Below are 27,328 nucleotides of genomic sequence, written 5' to 3'. Positions count from 1 at the left end.
GGCTAGAATAAGAAAACGAAAATTTTCAAAAAACCTTTCTGGATTTTAGATTTGGTTAAAAAAAAAATGGAAACGTTCTTGGTAGCTCTACATATGAAGTAAAACTTTCAAAAAATTTTTAAACCAAAAGGAGATAGAACAAAATCACAATAAAACATATATTTCAATTTTAAGAAATGGGAGTTCATTAACATCTTTTTATAAGGTCAAATTAATTTTTAAAATTATAGAAGGCCAAAAATAGCGCGACACACACGTACGTTCCTATGAACAAAGTTAGGATTTAGATGTACCGTAGCATCGCAAAAATAGTTTGTGGTGGGGATAATTAATTTGTCAGTTGAGACCAGAACTCCGAACGTAAAACGTAGGTTTATGTACTTTTCTGAAAACATTATGTACATTATATACATTATATTTTTTGTATAACCATTAATTGGATTTAATACTTACATAATTGACCTCTGTTCGCAGCTGTTATTTAATAAGTTTATAAATAATGTTAGTGTCGTTAAAGAAAAGCTAATTTTTAGTTAATTTTATTTGAATTGTTCGTAAATTTAATTTATTGCAGTGTAAACATAAACCCATAATGTTAGAAAAAACCGGTAAAATTGGGGAAAGAGGATTATAAAAATCAGATTCGAGTAGTTCTCAATATTTAGAAAAAAAATATTAGAGAAATAAATGTAAACTTCTGGAAGGCAGTTTGCAAAACTGTGAAATAAATTATTTGAAACTTGAACCAACGTTAGACAAAATTTCTGAGCATTTTATTGTAAAATTACAAGAAACTTAGTTCTGACAGTTCCTTGGAGGACAGTGATGTTAAAGAGTAGGATATTCAGTGGAATTGAAGAAACAGTGCAAGTTGAAAAGAGATTAAATATGGTGTTAGATAATATGTTAATTTAGTGAGTGTAGAAAAAATTGTTTATAAAACAAATTTGAAAATTGCGTAATATTATAATGTGATTAATTTTGGAATTACGGTAAGTCGCTGGATTTCTAATAAGTTAATTTTTACATTACTATTAGCATCATGATCATAATATTTTGTAATAATTTTTTTAAAATTGTTATTTCGATTACAAATTATATTTTATTGACATCAAGTAAGTAAAAGATTTATGATGATTTATAGCATACGTTCTGTTTAACATGTTCGATTTCGTGGTGTCAATGATTTTTTGAAGTAAAAATAATCATGATTAATGTCACTATCCACGATCAAATAGGTAAATATACAACTAAAACTATGCCTAGTTAAAACAACATCAAAGACAACCTTTTTTTTACTCAAGTAGATTTATGAATAGCTATTGAGACGTAATATATTAGGGACATAAGGTACTCTGGCGAAGGCGAAATTCGCCTACCTATATTCGTTGGGAAAATAATGTGAACATTGGTAAAGATGTACTACAGGAACAGCTGATTCAAGGCTAATACAGTCTGGACCACTTTCTAACCCGCCGAGTTGATCTAGTGGTAAAACTTTTTATAGTAAATCAGCTGATTACGTAGTCGAGAGTTAACCCTAACAAAGGCAGTTGCCTTTATTGTGATTTGAATACTAGATCGTGGACACCGGTATTCTTTGGCAGTTAGGTATAAATTAACCACACGTTTCGGGTATGAATGGCTTGAGTCTACAAAATTACGTCACGATCAAGGGATGCGGCTGCCTATGGATCGTGAATCCAGGAACTGCAAGATATATCTGGAAACTTCCGAAATATTCCAAAGGTAGCATAGTCACATAATGTTAAATATCCTAATTAATTTGCTTACCATTAACAACAACAATGAGAAAAATATTAACACAAATCAATGAAAATGGCTACAAACTTTAACTTAGACTTTGATTTTTGAAAAAAATATGTTTGATCAAGAAGACTATATTATTTATTAATTTAAAAAAAAATTTACTGTCCTTAGTAGCATGTATTAAACTATATTTAGGAATGTATAGAAAAATATGATGTGCAATTTAACCACTACTAACTGCAGGAGTAAATGTTTCATCTTATTACATAACTATAAAAATTAAATTATTTTTTTCATTCCATTATTTGTTACATATAAAATTATGAATTGCAATAAAAATTTTAATTAAAAAAAATATTTTCTACTTTAATTTGCATATACGTTTCAGTAAGTGTATGTGAATATTTTTTGGGCTGAAAAATGGGATTACTGTTCAAATGAGTACTGGTTTACTAGTATTAAGCATACAGATTTAAACATAAAAAAAGAAAAGATACTATAAAATTAACAATAATTAATTTTATTTGGGGTTAGAAATAACCATATATAACATAAAGCTTTATAGTATGTAATAATTATCTATGTCTACATGTCTTACATATTTTCACTGACAGTCATCAAAGTAAATGAATATTAAATTAAATATCTTAATTGGTTATTACATTATGTACAACATTCTTCATTTTACCATGGCGAGATTATTGGTTTAAAATTCCATTCATCAGGTTGTCCAGTATGTGGAACAGTATCTTTAAAATCACTTGTGCTCCATTTAAATACCGGTAAATCTGTTCCTGTTGTGGGCCCACTGACAGCAACAAATTGTAACGATTTTATTAATGCAGAGTTGGTTAGTTTTGCATCAGTTGCACCACCAGGTCGATGTCCAAGATATGGTATAGGGTATTTTCCAGTAGCTGGATTTAAATCATGCCTCAAAAATAAAAATGATTGAATTATTTAGAGTAAAAATTAGAAGTAAAAGTTTGTCTAATAGTTCATATAGTTATTTTATCAACCATAAACTCTATGCTTATAAATATTCATTAACAGTATTGATTTTAACAAACATTTTTTATCTAAACATCCTTCCTTTAAGTGAAGTAGAAACAGATTAATATGTTTTTATTAAATGTTACACTACCAACCAAGGTGTAATGTATATATTATAAATAATGCCGTGTTTTGTTCTAAAGAAATTAAAAAAAAAAATATTCTTTTCTGTCATAAATTTATTTCTATTGTTGCAGGTAAAAATTAGTCATTTTATTTTGTTATAAAAAAAGTGCAGTAGTTTGTTTTGAATTTGAATAATTCAAAACAACTGTTATAGATAATGGAACATTCAGCTTTCCAGTCCCCTCCACTAAAAGCTCTCTCTTTATAATAAAAGTATGATGATTATTATGCAACACATTAATTTCCAACAATGCTATAAGCTTTTAAAATCACATCTTCATTCCATTAATTATGGCAGGCATGGATTACTTTTATTATTTGATTTGTCTCATATCAGGTTACTTAATGGCATCTAAAAAACGTATATATGTATTACTATTGAAAGAAATAATGTATTTATTTCTTATTTATGTATTCCTTTTTTTATACTTCTCTACACAGTTTGAAACATGTATTTAAGAATGGGGTATGGAAATTTGTAGCGTATGGAACTAGCCTAACCAGAATTCATTTGCAGAATCTTCTCAATGATACGACCACTCTTTATGGTGGTTGATATGTCTATCAGAGCTATTTGCACGAATCAACTTTTGTATACCCAAGTATAAGAAATTTCATGCAACTGAAACAGGCAATCTGTTTGAATTATTTAGAATATATCATAGGTTTTACTGTATCAATATATTTAATTCTCAAGTAGGTTCAAGGGTGATAACTTATAATGATAATCAGTTTTAATTACATACAGAATAAAAAAAGGTATTATTTATAATAATACCTTTTCTCATTTGAGTACCAATTAATGTTTGTTAATTTTTTGTTGTTATAGTTGAATGTTCCATCTAGTTGAATAAATTGATCATTAATTCTAATAAACAAAAGGGAATTATTCCAATCTTTGTTATTAAGAGCCCATAAAAATAAGATAAAATTCTTGGTAATACAGTAAAAATATTAATATAAATGCATTTATGATTGGATGATCACCACCAGCCTGATGACTGGTTTACCATTAAAATGCTACACAGCTGATGATATGCCATAAAAATTACATACATTATTGAGTTATTAATACGTTATGAATTAGTTACTACTATTGCTTAAGACGTGAAATCAAGTTTATTTCTTCTTTATTCTTGTAAGAGTCCTATGACCCTGTAATTTCTTTTTTATCACAATATAAATTGTTAGATATCTATTGTATTGTTCACTTCAGACCATTCATTCATAATGTAGGATCTTAACCATCAACAATTATTTATCTTACTCTTCAATTCAAGTATGATATAATATTTATATATAGTAAATCTATTTTATAATTAAAAGGTATGTGTTAAATTAATTCATAAAGGAAATCACAGGGCACAGGCCTTCTAAACGTTAGACTTATTTATGTGTTGAAGAAATAAATATCAATCTTAAAAAAAAAATTTATTTTCCATTCATTTAAAGAATCGGAATTTGGTATGATATATTAGCCATGCAAATGAGCATGCAAGATTTGTACATAAAATTTGGTTTTCCGGGCTGAATAAGCTAAATTCAGTCCCAAGTTATATAAAGTGATGTGCTATTTTGTGAAGATTGCAAATTATTTGGCAGACATTCCATTACTTCAAGCTATGTGAATTCTGTAACTAGTCATCCTAATAAGTTATTCAATATTTTTTATTATTCAGTTTTTTACCATTATAATCATAAATGTTATTAAATAATTCAGTAGACTTGCAGGTAACTTTGACTAGGTTAAAGAGTAAATGTACTGTCATTAAATTTGACATCACTTGGGCACAAACATATGTTAATAATTTTAACCACTATATTCATGAATTATCTCAAAAATATGATGGTGGTATTCAGTCACAAGTTGAGGAGCTGAATTCTGATGAAATGTTTCAGATGATTAAGATTCAGATTGAGGATAATTTGTGTAATTTAGAATGTAAACTAAATATAGTGAGTGATTAATGATTGTTTTAATTCAAATGGTTCAAATACAAATCAAAATACAAGTCTCAATACAGTTAATCAAATTCAATTACCACCCATTAAATTGCCATCCTTTGATGGAAATATTCATGAGTGGCAACATTGTTTCAGTATGTTCAATGATTTGGTGAATTCTAGAAGTGATTTATCTGATATTAAAAAACTCCATTATTTACATTCTACACTCAAAGGAACAGCATTTGATATAATCAAAATATCGTCTATTACCCATGAGATTTACTAAATAAGAATTATTATATTAAAAAATAGATTTGACAATAAATTACTCATAGCTGTTCATTATATTGATAATATTCTAAAAAGTAATTTAGTTGAAAAAGAATTTTTATGTTGTACTTCTCATTCTTCAACACATTCTCATCACTTCAACTGTAAATTCACTTAAAGCCATGAATTTACCGGTGGATGTCTTTGAGCTTATTTTTACACATTCGTTAATTTTCAAATTACACTGATGTTATTGACAGTTTGGTTCTGGTGGTTAATGTATCGTAGTCATATGGGTCTGAAGGAAAGTGAAATGTTGAATATTGCCAAACATATCTGACTTTCTCTTTCTCACTACCCTTGTCATTGCTCTCACTAGCACATTTCCATTGATCTAGCAATTCTTTTTTCTGAAAGTTAAGTGTCAGCCGTTTCTCAAATTATCATTTTTAATTAAATTTTTTTGGTATTATTTCTTTTATTATAGGTCTGTTATATTTTTTTTGTAATTTTTTATTATTAACACTAGGCTACAATGTATCTTATTTTTACATTAATAATTTACAATAGTCATTAATATTACAATAATCACTGCAACATATATTATTTAAATTGGGATAAACAACTACTGTACAATAAAAATAATTATAAGTAAATACTGTGGTGTTACTCATCAGAAAGTGGTTGAATTCTATCCATTTCATCATCTTCAGAGCCCTATCAGAACCGGAAGATGAACCAGATGGTTCTTCTAAATATATAATCAAATTGTCTGTCTACGTCCAAGGGAATTTCTTGTTTTATGGCTTCATATATAACCCCTCTAACATGTTGCACAGCTTTTCTCCAGTCTTGAGGGGTTACACTATTTATACCTTGCAGTGTAATTTCTTTTATTTCCATCATTGTAAACTTATTATTTTTTATATATCTTTTGATGTGACTCTGCACAATTTCAATAGCATTGAAGTGACAATGATAGGAAGGCAATTGGATGACTTTGTGGTCTGATTCTTTTACTATCTCATTGATAGGTCTTGAAGGTTTTTCTCATAATAATTTTCAAAAGTTGTCCTTTGGTCATTAAATGGTTTGCATTGACACCACGTGAAACTAGCCAATCCTCATGTGTCTGATCAGTGTTATTTGGTGCTTTATCAGATTGCACAGAGTGATATGAAGCATTATGCATTACTATGATGCTACTTGGTTTAAATTTTATCAAAAACATTTCATTGAATCATTTTGTGAATGTTTCATTATTCATCTCCTCATGGTAGTTGCTCGTTTTCTTTGATGTGAACATTAATAGCGCTTCATTCACAGACCTGCCAACTGTTCCAGGATGACAGACAATTAATCTCTTACATCTTGACCAGTATTTTTAGTAAAGACGAGTATTTTCCCTAAAATAATTCAGCCTCCTGAAGAGAAACTAATAACTTCTCAGCTGTTGGATATTCTTTCTTTATGTAATAGTTGCAAATGTGTCAGCATCAGCTGCAAACATATCTAAATCAGTTATTGGAGGATCTCTTGGTCGGTGTTGATAATTTGGATGAACCTTTCTGTACAGTTAGACCTCTCTTTAATAATATTGAAAATTGTATTCTTACTAATTTTAAGAGCAGCAGCAGTACTTCTCTAACTTTGAAAATGAATTAAAGATTCATTCTTTTCTAAAATACTTTTTGATTCATTCTCAAAAAACTCACACTGCAGATCATTTCTTGTGCTTGGTTATGGACCATTACACCCTGACCAAAAACTGCCCTGTAATGAAGAGGGTGAGTGACAGGCCTATCTCTTTGAAGTCATTGCGTGACAAAAATCGCTAAAACCAACAGTTAAATAATGATTCCGGAAAAATATTGTATAAGTTCTACAGTATATAAAAATACTATGTAGATAATAGTACTTAAAAAGTACTGGTTTGTATTATTGATGAAAAATACTGTACAAACGCAGTAAGAGTGAAATACAACATAGACGCTCTCAACGACTATGGTTGCTGAGGGTATGTAGTTCTATCTGACAACAGAATGATGTATTTATGTATATAACTGGAGCCAATACCCTTCCACCATTTCATTATGAGAGGAAGAGGAATACTTTAACAGCCAGAACCAAATTCAGATAACATTAGTTTAGATACTATCATAGCCAGAGCAATGGAAGGAAAAATTATCTAATACACAATTTCCTGATTTTCAGAAATCAGTTGATTTTCTTGAAGCTAGAAGACAGTTAATGGGAGATGGGGCTGATAAAAGGGACTTAAATTATGTCTTATACATCAGTTAGTACTTCACATAAGTTTGGTACTAAACCAACTAATAATCAAAACAGCTCACAACAATATTCCAGTAAAACTCATAAAAACAATTCACTCAATTATCATGTAATTTCAAAAGGTATTTTTATCAAATCATTATTTATTTACATATATATATATATATATATATATATATATATATATATATATATATAAAATTCTTCAAGTATTGACAAACATAAAAAAATTTTGAAAAATAAATGCTATTTTAATTGTTTTCATCCTGATCATTTTGTTAAGGACTGTTTTAAATAAATGTGTGTAAAATATGTTTGAAAAACATTCATTAATCCATAAAACATGTAATTCAAAAAATTACTAATACTCATTATGCCTTTAAATTTAAAACAGAAAAATCCTATTACCTACTGCTCTGTGTAACACTACAGATAAATATGGAAATAACTTGCAGAATACTCTTTGAGTCTAGTAGTCAAGCAAATTTGTGTATAGCTAAACTTGTGCACAAATTAGGACTTAATCTTAAGAAGAATAATTTTATGACCTCCGGTTTTAATAATTCTTCTTGTCTATCAAATACAGCTTCAAACTCAAATCTAACTCCCATTAGAGGAAGACTTCAGCACTTTGAAGGTCAGTGTGTTGTATTGCCAAATGTAACTGACAATCTTTCAGCAGAATCTTTCATCATATTTAATTCTAATTTGTCTAAAAAGTTAACATTTCTTCCAAAATTGACATTATTCGTGGTGCTGAATTTTATCTCAATCTTATCATACTAAATAAATTCACTTTTGTAATGCTCAATGTGTATTCATTCAGGAAACCAGGCTATAATCCTGCTGGAAATTTGCCCGTCAATAAACAACATAATGAACCAATTTCATCATTCTTTACTTGAAATGACAATCTTAAATTTTCATCCTTCATTGAGAAAATAACTCCATGACCATTTTTCAATAACACCATTTTTCTAAGAAACATATTGAAATGAACATAGAAGATTTGTTGTCCCACTTCCATGAAAATCAGAAACTGTAAAACTTGGTGATTCAGTTGGCAATGCCAAACAAAGATTTTTAAGTTTAGGACATAATAGAACTTAATCGTAATCATACTCTTAAGATTGATTATTCTGATTTTATTCATGAATACTTAAACTTAGGTCATAAGTCTGAACTCAATACATATAATTAGTCAAGCATTCAATCAGTTAACCAATCAAGAAACAATTTTATGTTGAAAATTTATTTCAGGATGTGACTATCTAGATGTAATTAAAAAAATTAGAATTAGATATAAGTTATTTGTTGAAACATTATGGTTTTCCACTCTAAAAATGGTTTGCTAATCATTTAAGTATAATTCCATAGAATGGCAGCTTCAATGTATCATTGAGCAAAAATTAAAATATACACATATTAGGAATTTTATAGAATAATCTTTCAGATAAATTTATATTAGAGTTTAATAAAAAGGAAACCCAACACACTCGCTAAAAGAAACGTTTTGATGGTTTAAAAAACGTATGACTCCATGTATTTCACAGTTGGCGGCAACATCGATTTTCCTATTCATTTTATAACGTCATAACTCATGCGTGATCAAAGATAATACAACGCGACAACAATGCAATATGTACATTACTAGCGTGGCCATGAACGACATGGATTCACCAACCTTAAGGAGAGAAACTTCCCAGCGGTCTTTATTTTAGAGACATCCCTTGAAGTATGTTGTCAATGCTTGACAAAAAGTAGATTATAAGATAAATAATTTCCAACAGAAATATGGATTGAAAAAATTTCAAACTCTTGTAACTTCAGATAATATTGTGATTTTTAAAACAAATTTCACAATTGTAGGTGATATTTACTTATTTTAATATTTACCTAAGTAAGTTCTTACCTTGCAGCAATTGCATTAGAGGCGCTGTATGGTGGTGTACAAAGACATTTTGAAAGAGGGTCATGTGTGTAATTATTTGACCGCATGAATGACATCAGTGAATCCATATTTTTTATTTTTTTGTGATCTCTCTTCATTATTTTTGCTCTTGGGGCACCCTCATAACTGAACCTATAACATATCAGATTGCAAAAAAAAAATTATGAACAGATATTTCTTATACAATCACTTTTAATTTTACTTAGTTCTTTCATGGTAGATTTTTTGTTATGCTCTCAATATAATCCATAAACACAAAGACATTTCTGTAAAAAATTGTGACCTTCATTTAAGCACTTCAGTATATTATGTGTTATACAGTTATAATGTTTACTTTAACTTAAAATTTGCTTTATAATTTGACAAAAATAAATCTAAAATTGGACAGCAAAATTTACATGTACGCTCATATTATTCAAAACGTAAAACATAATTTCTAATAAAATGACAAAAAATTAAAAGATTATGTTTTAATGCAATAGATATAGAATTTAATACAAATTGAAGATGCAGGATACTGCAAAAACTAGTTACTGGAAATTAATATGGTAAGTTTATTTAACTTATCTAATTATTGTGTTTTGGTGGTTTATGTTTTATATAATATTAGATTTTATTAACACAGTGGTCAGTATGTTGATGAATTATTTGTATATATATATATATATATATATTTATAAACAATTTTGAAGTTGTTAGTAACATCAACAAGATTGTTTAATGGATGAAAAATATCTTAATTAAAACATAAAATAATACCATATTTCATTTAAAATATAAATTGCTGAAAAACAATTAGAATTAATGCTTGTTATGTAACTGATGTTAATGTAAAATGTTTTAGATCTTAAGGAAATTATCTTTAATTGCGTTTTGTTTGTAATATGCTACTGGAGTATATTTGGAAATAGTGTGCTTTATAACTGTAATTTTGGGTATTATTTTGTGATATTTTGTTATTTTATGTATATTTTGTGAATCTATGCCTTCCACATAGATTTATTATTTCTACATGTGTGGTGTTATGAGATAATGATGTAAAATTAATAAATAAAATATATTGTCTAGTATGTGCCATATAGGAGATGTCAGTGCTACATTGATGCTTTGTAGTACATTATCAGAGGTTATATTTTTTAAACCTTTTCTTGGGTCTGAAAAAAATAATATGGACTTTTCCATAAGCACTTTGATCATGTTAATATTAATTTATTACATTTCTTTTAAAACAAATCAACACAGCTATTCATAAAAAGCTCTTTTTTAAAACTGATAGTATTCGAGTTTTCATAACTCTTAATTTTTCATCAAACAAAAAAAAGTTATACCTCTTTTTTGATATTAATTATTCCTCAAAACAGAATTGAGTTGATAAAATGCCTATTTTTACACCACTGTACCACCAAGTAAAAATAATTTATTTCCTGAACTTTGGAAACTCCAAATTCCATTCTGAAATCAAATTCTACTTTTGAAATTGTTTCTGTGGACAGAAAATAGCTGATTCATATAGCAAATAATAATTTTGTTGGATTCAAAACTTCCCTCCCAAAAATTTTAATTCAAAGAATCAGAAAACTCCATGTAAGTCTGAAAAACACACAAGTGGATAGAAAATCGCCAGTTAAGTTTTTGGAATTCTGCAAAATTGTAACAGATAAATTCAATTTGGCTGGTGTTTTTTGGTGGGGAGGATTTAGATATATATTTAAGATTCAGTTTTAAATAGGTATTTCTCTGCTGCGCATGTGATATAGGGTAAATTTTCCAAAGAAACTTCATTAAGCCAGCCACTGATTATACCACCCACAATTTTGATTTCATTCTAAATTGTTACTGAATAATTTATGTAGAGAGAAATGTATTATATAATTTAGTATTAATTTATAATTTATCATAGAATATCAAATGCCCAGATATGTAAATAATACAAAAATTTATCGTAATTTACTATATGTTAAACATTTTTTTTTTTTTATTATAACATCTGCTCCCATTTTTCATTTAGAATGGTATAAATTTTTGGATATGTAACAACTGTGTTACTAATTATAAGTTGTAATCAATTCATTTTAAATTCTTATTACTTTATTTCTATGAAACTAAACTTAAAAAATGATGTTAGTATGAAATTTTGTTTGCTGAGTTGTCGTCACCGGATTATATCCCAGATAATCTCTATTTTTACATTTATAGTTTATAACATAAGATTTTATAATTAGATAAAATATAATTTTATAAGTAATTTTCCAGTAATAGAACTTATTGGAACTAATTTTATAATATTTGATGGTAAATTAAACAATTTCAGAACTGATTATTTTTGTAAAACCACTTATTTATGAGAAGGTAATTTTACATTTAAAGGATAAAAAACCAGCTATTATAGAAAATTAAAATGCTATCTCTTACCTATAATTAAATAAATATATACATTTACACTCATAGTTTTCAATAACTGAATAAATTGAATAATTATAAATAACAATTTTAGAAATTGTAATATAATTTCATATAACTGTTCACACAATATTTATTAACAATATTAAAAGTGAATTGGTATTGGTTTCTTCAACATTCTGTATGGTTTTTTTCAATATACAAAAACATCCAGAAGATATGAGTTTAATACTTAGAGATGACAATTTTTTCTACTCTGGCTATTCCTTTGTAAACTTTTCCCTGTCCTTAACTCTTATAATTTTATTCTTGTGTTTATTTTACAAACAGACGATCTTTATAGACTTTTAAAAATATTTGATAGACTTGCTCATATGTGTGAAGGTTAAAATATGTCTTGGTAGCAATGAAAGGATAAGTAAGGATAGGATAGGGTGGCACATACATTTTTCACTTTGGTTTCTAAACTTACAACTCAAATTTTTAGACTTAAGAACAAAATTCACTTAACCTTTTCTATATACCACACTGTCATTCTTAATAAACCAATAGCAAGTAGTTAAATGCAAATAAAAACCCATTAAAAAATATTATGCTGATTACATTAACAAATTTTTCAGAATGGAAAATAAATAAATTGCCTTAAATACTATGCAGTTTCAACACATTTATAAAATAATTTGTTCTCATAACTTACTAAATCAATTTTTAATAAAAACATCAATGGCCTAATTCATGTAAAGATTAAACATTTACTTATTGTGTATATTATCTTTGATTTTCTATCAGCATCACTATTCTGCATAATCATATTTTACTGTATAATATATATGACTAGGAACTTACTTTTTTTTACTGTAATAAAACACTTATCAATACAATTTAACCAGTTATTCAGGCTTGTATGTGCTTAAAATTAATGTATAAAACACAAAAAACTTAGCTTTTACCATTTTCCATATTTTGACACTAATTTATCATATCCACTAAGTTTGAATACATCTTTATAAAATGGGATATTGTAGCTTGGCCAATAAGTTTTCTTCTTTAGTAAAGATGTTTGATCTTTTGCAGTTATATGGCCAGGAATTTGTTCTAAAATCCAAAGAAGTCCCGTCTTTGGTGGTTTCCTAATAAAACAATAGAGAACTCAATTTTAGCTGATGTAATAATGAATTTTCAAAATGATTTTTAATATTATAATTATAATTTTTTATAATATTACAGTTCTACATTGAATTTGTTTTTCTAAACCTTATGGAAAATAAGGTAACAAATTTTTACTTTTTTGCTATTTACAATTCCCATAAGATTTGTATTTGATGTAATATTATTTGATATAATTTATATTATTTAATATATTACCTAATATAATATATTTATAATATTATATGTAATTTATAATATTATTTGATGTCACCACCTGGGTAACTAAAAATGTATAAAAACCATGTTCTAAATGATAAAACACAGTTCAGATAACATATGAAAGAAACAAAAAATAAGAAAAAAAGTAAATAAAATAAACAAATTAAAGTACAAAAAAAAGGAACACTAATGAAAAACAAAACTGTTCAAAACTTAATCTAAACATCAGTGCCACATCACCAGCACAACTCAATGCTTACAGTGGCAGTAAATCAAACATAAGGAAGCTTGATTTTTAGCAAAAGTATCTCAGACGCTGGCAAAGTTTTTCATCTTAAAATATACCATTTATACGTTGTTTAAAAATTGTTATATAAACAGTATTCCATAACTATAGCAATGATAACAAAACCAAAATTTATTTGTAGAGGATGGTTTAAAAAGAGTACATGAGATGGGTCACAAACACATTAGTGAACAAGTTATACTGTGTAGACATTTCATGTTTATTAGAGCAATTTAGTAATCTACTTTAGTAATGTATATTACGAAAGCACATGTTACCAAAGCGTATTACTAAAGTGCAATTTAATAATGCTTACAGTGGCAGTCTCCAAAAATCAAGCTTTTTGATTGCTCTAAAAACAGTATTTCCGTAATTTCAAATTAAAGTTGACAATATCACTATCTACATGTGGAGAGCGTAGAAAAATAAAATGTGAAATTGTAACAATATACATACAATAATCAATAAGCTCTGCTACAGACCTTTGAAATCTATTATTGCAATTTAAAATGATGAAAATGGCAGAAAACAGTTTAAGAAATCATATTTAAAATATGTTACTTTAATAAACAAGGTGTATTTTCAGTTATATTATATTTATATGAGTTATTAATCAGCTATTCAACTAACCCTGGTGTAAATTTGTTGTAATCGACAACCATCCATTGGTTATTGTATGTTCCACTGTTATACTGAGAAAAAATAGTTGACCAACTCTTACCATCTGAGCCTAAACGATTGGCGACCATTATTCGAATAAATTCAAAAACCTGTAAAAAAAAATTTAAGGGGATTATAACTGTGACTAACTGCAAATAAATTGCTTCCCTGAACAGTATAACATCTATGCAAGCATGATGTATTGTAGAAAATGAGATCTAAATCATTAGTAGTACATTACTTAAATTTTTTTTGTATTTAACATTCTCGGTTGCCACAGGCATGGCATATTCAGATCATTATTAATCTATAATAATTCATGAAATTAACTTTAAATTTATATATATTGGTACTTATATTTATATTCAAAATGATCCTCTGCAAAATCCAATAACTAGATCTGCCAGGTCAGAACTTTTACATTTAACCTTTTATCAATTCTATAGTTAAAATTGTTTCAAGCATGTAACCACATTTCATAATGCTGATCAATGAACTTTGTGTTGTTTATTATCAAACTAATTTTTGCTGATCAACAATTAAAAAAAATTAATGTTTTTAGTAGTCACCAGAAAACTATTTTCCTCAGTGCAGAATATTTGACCATAAGAACTGGATTATTTGTCACTTAACTGAAGTAAGATGTAGACTGTATAAAAACAATAAAATTTATGTCTAGAGTTTTTTATTAAAAAAATAAAAATAAAAATTGTTAACTAATAATTGAATTTTCACATTTATTTTAAGATTTTACAGTGTGAACTCTTAGAATATTTATGAGATTTATTAAATTTTAAAAAAATTCAGTCACTGTTTTATGGAAGAATTAAAATTTAATACTTATTTTTCACAAAGTGTAAAATGTAAGACTACTAATATTCTCAAGATTGTTTCTACTCTTATAATTTTCAGTATGAATTATGTTCATATTTTATTCACTATTTCTTACACATTAAAAATGGTGCTCTCTAATAGCAAGAGTGAATACTAAAAACCAAATGATCCATTTCAACAATAAAATCAAAAAGTTATAAAATGTAAGAAACACAAACAAACCCTACTTGTACTTGTACTACTAGTGCAAACGAGCACTACTTGTGTAAACACACATAAACAAACATCGCGCATGTGCCCCCCACATGCACATATGCATGTGCACACACACACACACACATACACATGCACAGAGAGAGAAACACACACGCATGCTTATATATGAATAGAATTGCCCTTACTGTTCCGTTAGGTTTTACATATCTCCATAAATCACTGTTACTATTACCAATAGTTGTTTCTTGTACAGCCAGACCTGATATTGTAGTGTAAAAATCATCAATAGAATGAATAACACCAGGATAACTTGAAAATGATATTTTTCTTCCTGGAATTACAGTTTCTGAACCAGGTAGTTTATTGTATTGTAGTTCGTAAAGTTTCAATACACGTATCATTGTATTATATCTATAAAGAATAAAAATACGTTAGATCTGTCTTTATTAAAAAAAATTGTTAAAAAGTAAAATTACTGTGTCAAATAAAATTGAGGCAGTAGTTTCACAATTCCTTAAAATTGGATTTTATTGCTAATATACTGTTGGTGAAATAGAAATGTATATTTTATGGTACCTAACTTCATAACATTTAGGCGTCTGTAATTGAACTGTTGCTTGTTCAACATTTGAAGGATTGTATAGTCAAATGATTAATTCAATTGAGAGTTTGCCACTACCTCTTTTTTTAATTTTAGTTGCATCAGCAATTAGTCATTAGCAACTTATTAGTGTAATGTAACTGTACTCATAAATATGTAGTCTTGAACAAACTCAGTTTGATTATTCCTGAGGCATATGGTTAAGTGAAACTAGATATTTCTGTGAAAAGCCATCAGATATTTCTCTGAAAAGTCAGGAGAGACCTGAACTTTGGCATGTCAACTTCTGGTTTCTTCATTATGACAATACACCAGGCCCATGCATCACTTTTATTCGCAAGTTTTGTGCAGAAAATTTGTTCATTGTCATCCATCACCTACTGTACTCACCCTACCAAAATCCTACTGACCTTTTTTAATTTTCAAAATAAAAACTTTCATTAATAGGACAGAGATTTGAGATGATATACTATAAAAGAAAATTTGCAGAATGTCCTGAAAGATAATTTGAAAAGTGCATTCCAGAGCTGCTTCTTGAAGTAGAAGGACATTGGGAAAAGTGTGTATAAGGAAAAGAGTTCTTTGAAGGATATTATTTGTATAATACTGTAAATATTAATAAAATTTTTTAAAGAAAAAGTTAACTAATTTTTTTACCAAACCTTTTATGTGTTCGGTTTTTAATATTTGTTTATTAAAATGTAATAATACCCTCTTTCCTTACCTTGACCATGTATTGTGAGCAACATATAAATCTTTATTTTTAGGCAAAAGTTTAATAATAGCTGAACAATGACCTTCATCAAATATCTTTCTTGGAAGACTTCCTTCTGGTTTAAATTTATCAACTAAATCTTCCAAATCACCTGCCAGATTCATGAACCTTGAAACAAATTATAATATGTTATGTATTAATGATTTGGTAATGTTATTATTAATTTTTTTCATCTTATTGTTGACAATGGATAGTCACTATGGATTTTTCCTTAAAGCTGACTCGTACTGCTTAGTATCAACAGTATTTTGGTAAGGTTAGTGGGTTGAAATAAATGCAATAGTATATTTGACTTATTGAAGAAGACAGTGGGAAACTACTTTTATGCTCTCTCCATTTTCCTTCAGTACCAACTTACTGATTAATTACTTTAGCAAATGCTACACGGACAATATGCCAAGAGGCTAAGCACCTTGGGTATTGGGAAGAGGAAGTAATATCTTTGGTTTGAACAGGAATGTTGAAAACTAAAATCCAGGGCCTTAACGTAGCCTTAAAATACATATCACTGAGTATACATAATTATGAAAAGTACTTGAAAACTGAGCAGTATGAAAACCAGGGAGCACTACAATTGCCATTTCTGTAGAATGAAGCTTTGTGCAGACATGGAGTACTAGTTATTATTGAAAATGGCAAAGTAATTTTTCGAGAGTAACTTGTGAATCATATAAAGTTGACTATAACATTAGGATTGAGGCACTTATACATACTGTACCTGAATTGCAGCCTATTTTTGAGGTTGGCTAAAGATATATACATCCTAACCATCCTTGAATACACACCTAACTGAACTATTTTGTGTAGACTTGTAAGTGTAAATCATTTCATCTTGACTAACCTGGCCAAAAAATCTGGAAAACCCATGAGGTAATGTAAAATAGACTTCCTTTAAGTAAGATAATTGAAGATGACAGTATTGTAACAGAAGTTGCTGTAGAGGAAATAAACACTTTTATTTATTGTATAACTTTATTGGAACATGTATTAAAATTATGTTTTATGAAACACAAGTACTGTCATCAGATATATAAAAAATATCATTCCATGTTTGTCATCAAGATATTAACAATAAAATAAACATCTAAATTATAAAGTCTAGTGAACTTTTCCTGTTAGATTGATTATAACCTTTTTGTGTAAATGAGGCTTTCTAAAATTTAACTAGTAGCATAAATAAATAAATCTTTTATTCTGATTAGTACGTAAAAACACATGTTTATGTCAAGAATGGGCAGACACGCTAGTCCACAAAAAAAAAGAATTGTGAACAAGAATTTGTGGATGGAGCAAAGGAAACCGTATGGAATTGAAGACACTTCTTTGTTGCATTCTACATCTTGAAGTGAGGATCTACAAACTAGATCCTCAAATCTAATAAGAATAATGTTTATTCTTATAAAAGGCAAAATTTCAAGTGCCTTTTTACACTTGGTAAAGTAAACTTTAAGCAGTTGAAAGCAGTTCTTTAAAGAAAAGTACCCATTGCAAAGGTGTCCATTGTATTTACTTATCTTTTTAATCAATAAAAAATGTGAAACTAATTTGATTGATTTAACAAAATTCCAAAAAAATTAAAAGTAAATTTTTTTGTTGTCTAGATTATCTAAAATATTTTTCTAAAAACTATGATATCACTGACAGTAAACAATCTTTCTCCCCAAAATCATGCTGAAGATTTGTTAATACACTATGCTTTTCAAAAATTGTTAAAAGTTATGTTTTGTAATTTTTAAAATACAGTAGAAATACAAATAATAATGAAATTACCCTATATTTTTGTAAGTTGAGTGCACCATCTTTATAAAGTAGGGGAATGATAATAATAATTCTTAAGGCAGTTGGGAAGTAATCCATTGTTGCAAGATTCATTGAATTTATTATAAGCACAATAATAGCATCTGTCTTACTTTAAAATAGTAACAGTAATTTCATCAATGTCCACTAAATGTATTTTATATTTACATTGATTCATTTACAAAACCATTCAAGGTGAATGGTTCTGTTTGGAATGAATCGATATTACTGTTAGGTGAATTACCAGAACAGAATTTATTAAATAATAGTGCTACATGAATAGGGTGAAATAGTGGATGTTGAGTCCTTTTGTATTTTATATTTCTTTCATCTGACCTGTCTCATTTTCAAATCCACTTCAGTTTTGATAACTGCTCACGTAGTTTTAGATGTATTTATTGAATTAGGTATTACATTATCATAATAAAAACTTTTAGCATTAAGAATAACTATCATAAATTCTTTTGTAATTTTTCAAACAATTTTAGAAGTTACCAACCAAAATTATGTTGTCAGGTATTCTAACAGATTCATTAATGTAGAACTGAACTTTAAAAGTCATTTAGTAAAATGTGTTTTTCTTTTTACGTTTAAACTGTTTACTAAACAGTTAACTTAACTTTTTACAAAAGGGCAAGCTGAAAAACATTAATAAAATTGTTAAAGTTTTCATCAAAGCTAATTTTATAATTATTGTTTGTTAAAACAAACTTTAGACTTTGTACTTTCATGTAATACAATGCATACATTTGTAACTTTAATGTAATGAAGTAAATATAATCTAACAACATAGAGATTTTTTTTTTCAGACATATATATCTATCTTATATATCTAATGATACTATTGCATATAATATTAAAAACTACTTCACAGTTATAATTCCAGCAAATTCCCTTTTTTTATTTCAGATATGTATGTAATTTATTTCATAAATATTATTTTTTATTTTCAGATATATTTCTATTTCAGACATAAAATACTAATATTATATCATTAGTATTTAGTATATATAGTATTTTATCATTAGTATATATTAAAAGGATAAATTAAAACCATGAAAAAATTTTATTTTTTTGTATAAAATAAAAATTGCACTTACAAAATATCTTCATAAGTTAGATTTGGTTCACTTGTGCTTTTAAATATATTATATCCCGCAACAAAACCTTTTAATTGCTGATACACTAGATTGACCTGTAAGGTAAAATATAACAGGAGGTTCTTAGTCACTTATTTATGAAATATTTAAATTTTACTATCAAAGACAAATAAACTAAAAGACAAATAGTGTGTAACATTCTGATTTTATTCTGATGATAATTTGAAGTTTTTAAAATAAACGGCTTAAAATCATAACAATATGGTTTGTTTAGTTGTGGTTTACTGATGAATGATACAATATTTTATTATTTACATATGTGACGTTTACTGTGTTAGAGCTAAGACCTGGCAGTTCTGCCCTGTTGTTGAAAGTAGTCCAGGAGGACCTAGACTACTTGGTAGATTTTCTAGCGCTTCCCGGCGGAGTCAGTTCGGGAGCGAGGAAGACGATTCTCCCTCGACTTGGCAAGTTGAGAGAAGCTTTCAAGGCGGTTAGTGAGGGTTTCCAAGCCCCACGAGGTCAAGGCTCCGGTCTGCGTTAACTGCAAGCGGTTACGCAAAAATCATAGGCACTCCATCAATAGCAAGGAGTGTGGTAGCTATTTGAGAGCGGTTGAGGTCTACTTCAACTCGCTCGATGGTTAGGTTCGGTCAACTCAATGCCCAGGGTGCCTATGCGGTCCAAGTGGAGTTAGGTAACGTCGTTGAAAAGCGGAGCCTCGATGTTTTACTTCTGCAACATCCGTACGTTGTCAAGGGTGACCTGCCAGGTTTTTCAGGCTGGAATAAGTTCCATGTTGGTGAAAGTAAATCCGCCGTTCTGTGGAGGAAGTCTATAGATAGTGTCTTTGTACGGCAAGTTTCTGACACGCATCATGTCGTTGTTAAGCTTGCTGTGGATGGTTTCGACCTAGTTGTGGTTAGTTCGTACTTTCAGTACAGAGACCCCACTGATTTACATTTGGAAAGATGGGATAGAATTATCAGGCTGATAGCGGGTCGTCCTATTCTTATAGGAGTTGATGCGAACGCCAAATCGCTTCTTTGGCACAGTGGGATCACAGACGACGGCGGAGAATTGCTAGAAGGCTTCATCGCGCAGCACCGTTTTGAGGTGTTTAATGTCGCCGGCGAGTTGGCTACCTTCGCCGGCGCGGTGGGATTGCGGAGGACCTTCCTGGGTACCAACATTGATGTTACCATAGGCAAGGATATCCTTGGTAGGATTCAGAACTGGTCTGTAGTCGATGATTGCGAAAGCGACCATCGGCTGATAGTTTTTGATTGGATAGGTGGGCTGCGCGATGTCTTTAGGGCCGACGCCCCTGTTCAGCAGGGGCGCTTCTTGCACAGGCGGGCGGATTGGCCCAAGTTCTCTAACATTCTTGCGGCCAGGATGCGGGTGTTCACTCGTACCCTGGACGAGGTCCCTCTAGATAACCTGGCAGAGAATTTCTCTTCTGCGGTGGTTGAAGCCGCAGAACTCTCGATCCCTCGGAGTACGGGTCGAGAGAGAGTAGCTGGTTGGTGGTCTCGGGACTTGACTGCGATAAAGTAGGCTGTGGGCCGACTCAGGAGAGCCGCTTAGCGTGCGCGTGATCCTGACCGGCGCGAGGCCTTGTTTGCGGAGTATCGTCAGAAAAGGGACGAGTATTTTCATAGAATTAGGACTTCTAAGCGAGATTCCTGGTGCTCTTTTGTTCAAGAGCAAGGGAATAAAGACCCTTGGGGTGTTGTTTATCGTGTACTTGGTCACAAGCGGAAAAAGGTCAGTCTTCCGTCGGCTCTCTCGACCCAAGACAGCATTGTAGTTGAGAAAGATCGTGTTCTATCTCTTCTGATGGACGATCTGCTCCCCGATGATACCGAGGTTCGTAGACCTCGTATCACCGGAGAGTTCGAGCGGCGGTTGTGGATTTCACTACAGACTCTGTGTCTTTGGAGATTGCTGAGGCGGAAGTCCGCCAAGTAATCTGTAGCCTGGCTAGGAACAAAGCCCCCGGATATGATGGTATTACGGTGAAGCTCCTTGTTCGCACCCTGCCTGTAATTTTTGGCCCGTTGACTAGGGTGTTCAATAGGTGTTTATTTGCCGGGTATTTCCCGGCTTGCTGGAAGCGTGGAATTTTGAAGCTGTTATTCAAAGGTGGTGACAAGGACCCCACCGTTAGTTCTTCTTACCGTCCTCTAACGCTCTTAGCAGTTGTTGGAAAAATTTTCGAGAAGGTACTTTACCTCCGCATTAATAGTAGGCTGACCTCGAATTACATGCTGATGGACGACCAGTATGGCTTTAGATCCGGTAAGAGTACAGAGGATGCGATTCTTAGGGTCCTGGATCTGGCTTCAGGCAGTGAGTGCAAATATGTACTCGGGTGTCTTCTTGGACATATCCGGGGCATTTAATAACTTGTGGTGGCCCTCTGCCTTGTTTCAATTGCAGAAGCGTGGTTGCACGCAGGATGAAATTAGGACTCTCTCGAGTTATTTCAGCGAAATAACTGTTGTCCTTCGTGACGGCAGTTCGCAAGTAGGAAAGACCCTGTCAAAAGGATGTCCACAGGGCATTGTATTAGGCCCACTCGTCTGGACCATCGAGTTTGACTCTCTCATGCGGCTACGTTTGCCCGGTGGCTGTCGCGTTGTGGCTTATGCCAACGATGGACTGCTGCTGGTTGAGGGTGGCTCGCGTGCTGAGATTGAGCTCAGAGCGGCACAGGCATGTAGGATTTTGCGGTTGTGGAGTCTTCAGCATAAGATGGTTTTCAGTGCGGAGAAAACCACTATGATGTTTTTGAAGGGCCGTCTAGCTGCAACTCGCCATCCGCGGGTTGTGATGGACGGTCGTTCAATTGGGTATGTCACCCTTCAAAAATATCTGGGTGTTATCCTTGATGAGAGGCTTCTCTTCAAGGAGCACCTGCAGTATGTGGCGAAGAAAGCAGTTGATGCTTTCTTCGGCGTCCGTAGAGTGGTCATCCCGATTGGGGGTTGAATTTCCGTACCATGCGGATTCTTTACAAAGGTGTTTGCGAGGCCATTATGTTGTACGTTGCGTCCGTCTGGGCTCATCGTTTGCGGTACCAATGCTATAGGGACATTCTATTACGAGCCCAGCGTCTTCTTTTGTTAGCGGTTGTCGGTGGTTACAGGACTGTGATCGCGGGCATCAAACCTGTTGATATTTCGGCTACGGAACGTAGCCAGCGGTATGTTGCAAAGAAGGGAGGCCTTCTTACTTCTGGACGTATGCGTGAGATCGAAGACCAAGGTTTCGACTCTTGGCAAGATAGGTGGAATACTTCTTTTGACAGGTCTTTACACGCATGGTATATTTCCCAATGTTAGAGAGTTGCGAGCGGTTAGCTGGGTATCCCCCAATCGGCACACTACACAGTTCCTCTCTGGACATGGTGCCTTTTGGGATAAATTGGCAAGGTTTAGGTTGGTCGATTCCGGCTTCTGTCCGGACTGTAGAGTCGATGACACCGTGGACCATGTCCTTCACATATGTTCCCGGTACGAAGCTGAGCGTACCAGAGTTACTAGGGAACTCGAGAGAGTAAACTCTATTTTGGATCTACGAGTTAACTGGAGGACTCGTTGAGAGTGGACAATAGTTGGTGGCTTCCTTCGCTTCCTCGTCCTGAGCAGGGCTGCCGAAGGGATTTAGTAGGTGATAGGAACTTGGATGGCTAGGGACCGCCTGGGCAGTTGACTGGCCGAAGGTAGGCGCTTAAGGCAGCGTGCCTCGGTTAGATGTACTTGGTGTCATGTATTGAATTACGTTGTCGGCGGAGTTGCGGCCGCTGCCAACGGGCGTGGTTATCCTTGCCCGGGGGGTGCGATCGCGCTCCGACGAGGGCATTTATGAGCTAACGACACTGTCGGCGGGGCTTCTCTGGGTACTGCTTTGGTGGTATACAGGGGGTCTTGACGGCGGTTTGCGAAAGATGGTGAATGTCACGCGGGACTCCGTGATGGCGCTGTGCGGGAGTAGGCGTTTATTCTCCTCTCCCGGGCGGACCGGAGCGGAGTCAGATAGAAACTCATTTTGAGTATTAAACGGGGTTCTTAAGGGAACTAGGTCTAAATTTCGCTGTGTCTAAACTTTAGTGGGAAAGTTTGTTATTGAGGCTGTTAGTACGAATCTGAGACATTCAGAAATTGGCTCTTTAATAGTTAGGACTAGGCGCGGGGTCCTCATTCCACGGTTAGGCTTCTAGCTTAGTTACTGAGGGCAGGGTAGCTGCAGGTGTCCGTTGTCTTCATTCTGAAAGCATAAACACGTAAATCTATCTCGGGGTGAACTTTACCGATGCAGATGTCCCTCGGGGCATCTGCATCGGTGGCATTTCTGCGGGGCCTGGACTGAAAGCTGTGGTGCGCAATCAGTTTGAGGATGAGAAGATGTCCTCCGTTAAAGCCACTACTGGCTAGGAACGGAGGGGGTGGTGTAGCGACCGGACATGCTACGAGGTGGGATGTTCTCCCCTCGGGGGGGAATTGAGATGTGTTAGAGCTAACATTATTACTAATTCTTTTATATATAAATAAATTCGTATTGTACGTATATCTGTCTAAGAATACTATTAAATATGTTTTCACAGTACTATGTGATTAATTTGTTTTTCCAATTCAAACCTTACAATCAAATGAATCAATTTTGATGATTAATTTTATCTTTTGTAGTAGAAGTTTCTCTGGTAGTTCCATTATAGATTTCTTTCATCTTAAATCAGTGAAATATGTATTAAATACAAAACTACGAGGTCAGATAAAATATTTAAAGATATTTTTATTTGTCATTATAATTACTTAATATTGGATTGTAGCAGTATAATTATTTATAGCCAGAAGTAATGATATTCTGTTTGTTTTCATTCAAAATTAATTAGCAAAACTGTGAAATAAATTAATATATATTCCTACATTCCAAAGAGTGCTAGTTTATGTTCTGTAATAGTTACTTAATCTTAATAAGAATTGTTTATAATTTTTAATAATCTTAAATTTGATTTCAAATTATGTATATGAAATTTATTGTTACTTTAATAAATAGGTAACAAATAGTAAATGGAGTGCATCAATGCTGGACCTTGTAATCTGAATTTGCAACCTTTTTTATTTGTTAAAAATAGTGCTCTCATAAATCTAAAACTATGTATGGAGAATATAACATTTTTGCCATTTTGTATAGAATCAAATTCTGGAACCCCTGTGTAAAAAGTTAAATAAATTTCTAAACTGTACTTGTAAGTATAAAATTACTCTCTTATGTGATAATGTACTTTTCTATAATTTTGAATTGTCATCTCACTGTCAATCTAAGAATAATTTAGGTTATACTGTTAGTAAAATGAAAGTAAATAAGTGGTTATAAATACATACTTGCCACCAATATTCACTTTCATGTATGTTTTTCTTTATCATGTCTTCAACCCATACTGTATTTTCTTTTATAAAATGTTTTATTTTATTACAAATTTCTTCTTGATTATCACAAAATGTACGAACTGTATTGAACCAATACTGTGCTGTTATGTCAGTGCCCAAACTTCCTTCATCTAGACCAACATAGTATGATGTCTCATTACTATCCATGTTTGGATTCGTCCATGTTTTAATAATATTCCATCTAAAATATAATATGTTATACAATTATTTTTTAATTTAAACATAATTTTTGAATGAATTAATATATATGGTTGTATATAAAAGAATCTGTCATGAATATACTTTTAATCAGGTTTCTATTGATTTTATTTATTAGATTCTTGCTACCTAATGCAGGATTATGATCAATGAATAATTTTATCCAAATTTTTTATTACTAGTTTTTATTAAAAATATTTTTACTGTATATTTATTTGTATTTGAACTGTTCTTTGGATCCAGTAAAAACTGTAGTGATTTACTTGAAAAGATACAAAATTTTGAATGAAAGACACAAAGGGAATAACTACATAAACAATTTTTACCAGTGAAAAAATCTTTACAAGAAAAATTCATTTGATGGAAGAATGAAAAAATACTCATAATTGGTGATAGTATTAAACTTAACATTAATAAACTTAAAAAGTTTTGTTAAAGTTAAATTAAGTTATGGATTTGCTGTATGTTGCATACTGCAAGACTAGATCTTATTAGTGCGTTTGGGAGTTAATTAACTAAAATAAAAAAAAAACACATTAAAAATAGTATAATATACATTACCCTGTCAAATTTCCTGTTCGTCTAAGCTGTGCATAGGAAACAATTTCATTGTTCTTTTTTGTCTCTACTCTTACATTATTTCCATCAGAATTTAAATTTTGTTTAAAGTTAACTACATTGTTATCACCATCCGTTATGAATTGATTTTCTTTTAATGCTATTAATGTTGTTATTAAATAAGGTTGTAGAATTAATGTTACTGTTATGAATTTAAATAACATTTTACTTATTGTGTTATAGTTAAAAGTACTTATTCAATAGGTTTAGATACATATCACTTCACTGATTTTATAATGTTATTGAAACAGAAACATTAAAATAAAAAATCCAATATTTAATTGATTATAATATTAAGTGGATTCGTAGTGTATTAGATAATTCATTCTTAGATAAGACTTAAAAATGAAACAGTATTATTATGAAAGGAAGTGTTGTGTTGCTAAGAGCAAGTACTTAGCAACACAATATAATTATATATATATTTTTCTGATCTCTGTAGCAGAGTGGTAGTATCTTGGTGGTTTTTTATCTGGAGGTCCTGGGTTTGAATCCTGGTCAGGCATGGCATTTTTTATATGCTACAGAATTTCCATTTCATATTACCATGTATAAGCTTCAAGCTTCTATGGTGAATTAATAATTATCCCCCCAAAAAAAATAAAAATAAAAAAGATATATTTTATATTCATATATATATACTATCAAAAAAATAAAATAAAAATATTATTTGCTTCTTATTCCTTAAAAATTTTCTCAAATAGTGCTTTCACATTGCATATAGCTTCATCAGATGTTTTTGAAATTTCTTAGATTGTTAAAATTTATATATATAATAATAATATTAAAAAAAAATTATATATAAATTTCATTATTTTTTTTTTGAGTGGAGTATATGATTATTTACTTTTTTACTGTAAGACTGCACTCAAACATTTTATTATAACTATACTCTTTTTTATTGACCTCATAAGTTTATTTGAGGCAGCCTACCATGACTGGAAGGATCAAGAACCCATCCACATTGGTGTCAGCATGTATTCCCTGTTAGAATGTGAATTTTCACTTATACTAAATATTTTTGAAGAAAAAATTGATTTTGTAAAAAAAAAACATATTTTATGTTACACTTTTTACTTGGGCTAATAGTCAGTTTCTGCTGTAGGGCTAACATTCTGCAGTAAGTAGTAAGTTTGGTTTTGTGGCATTGGTAGTAATCTACAGCAGGGTTGGCCAGAACTTATTTGCCATTCTAAGTAAACTTTTTGTAGTCATCTATATTTTGGTACTCATGTCAGATTATTAGAATTTGACCATTTTTATCTAAATCTATCTAAAATAAATAATCTGTATTGCAGATGAAAAGAAGAAATTAAAGGAAGTCCTACATTTTTTTATTTTGAAAACAAAATCGAAGTTACATTTATTATTTAAGAATAAAGTATATCAATATATGTCAAAAAATAAAAAAAGTAAATTAAAAACTTTAAAAACATTTCAGCTTCTTTAATGCAAAGTCTTTTAGTAGCTGTGCAAAATTGAAAGTTTTAGCTATTTGACTCTATTGAAATTTTAGCTAGTCCTGACAACTGACTTTGAAAATTGTGTTCTCAATTAATTTTTTATTATTTATTTCAATCTGGAGAAAATTCTCTCCCCTGCTGCTA

General features: G+C 30.8%; 1 protein-coding gene and 1 long non-coding RNA gene across 2 annotated transcripts in view; one reads left to right on the top strand and one right to left on the bottom strand.

The window, feature by feature from the left end:
• The first annotated feature begins 352 nt into the window (after positions 1–352).
• Positions 353–27,328, top strand: part of LOC142323925 (uncharacterized) — a 90,327-nt gene continuing 63,351 nt past the window's right edge. The window contains exon 1 of the long non-coding RNA XR_012756178.1: positions 353–1,749. This is a non-coding gene — a long non-coding RNA (uncharacterized LOC142323925). The remainder of the gene's footprint in view (positions 1,750–27,328) is intronic.
• On the bottom strand, positions 2,275–25,943 carry LOC142323923 (putative phospholipase B-like 1). The gene is made up of 9 exons (XM_075364294.1): positions 25,665–25,943; positions 24,840–25,086; positions 19,447–19,541; positions 16,499–16,657; positions 15,359–15,584; positions 14,094–14,233; positions 12,760–12,939; positions 9,371–9,541; positions 2,275–2,704 (listed from the first exon to the last, which is right to left on the bottom strand). The coding sequence occupies exons 1-9, from the start codon at positions 25,883–25,885 to the stop codon at positions 2,455–2,457; spliced, it is 1,689 nt and encodes a 562-aa protein (XP_075220409.1). The 5' UTR covers positions 25,886–25,943; the 3' UTR covers positions 2,275–2,454.

The sequence above is a fragment of the Lycorma delicatula genome, chromosome 4, assembly GCF_047948215.1.
Source record: "Lycorma delicatula isolate Av1 chromosome 4, ASM4794821v1, whole genome shotgun sequence".
Taxonomy (NCBI): domain Eukaryota; kingdom Metazoa; phylum Arthropoda; class Insecta; order Hemiptera; family Fulgoridae; genus Lycorma; species Lycorma delicatula.
The sequence above is the reverse complement of the archived record's forward strand: the minus strand, read 5'-3'. Positions and strand labels throughout refer to the sequence as shown.

Excerpts from the sequence above, each read along its gene's own strand:
- LOC142323923 (XM_075364294.1), bottom strand. The coding sequence starts at position 25,885 with ATGTTATTTAAATTCATAACAGTAACATTAATTCTACAACCTTATTTA. Across the intron at positions 19,542-24,839 it reads AAAGTGAATATTGGTGGCAA|GTCAATCTAGTGTATCAGCA; the intron begins GTATGTATTTAT and ends TTTACCTTACAG. Across the intron at positions 12,940-14,093 it reads TACAACAAATTTACACCAGG|GAAACCACCAAAGACGGGAC; the intron begins GTTAGTTGAATA and ends TTGTTTTATTAG.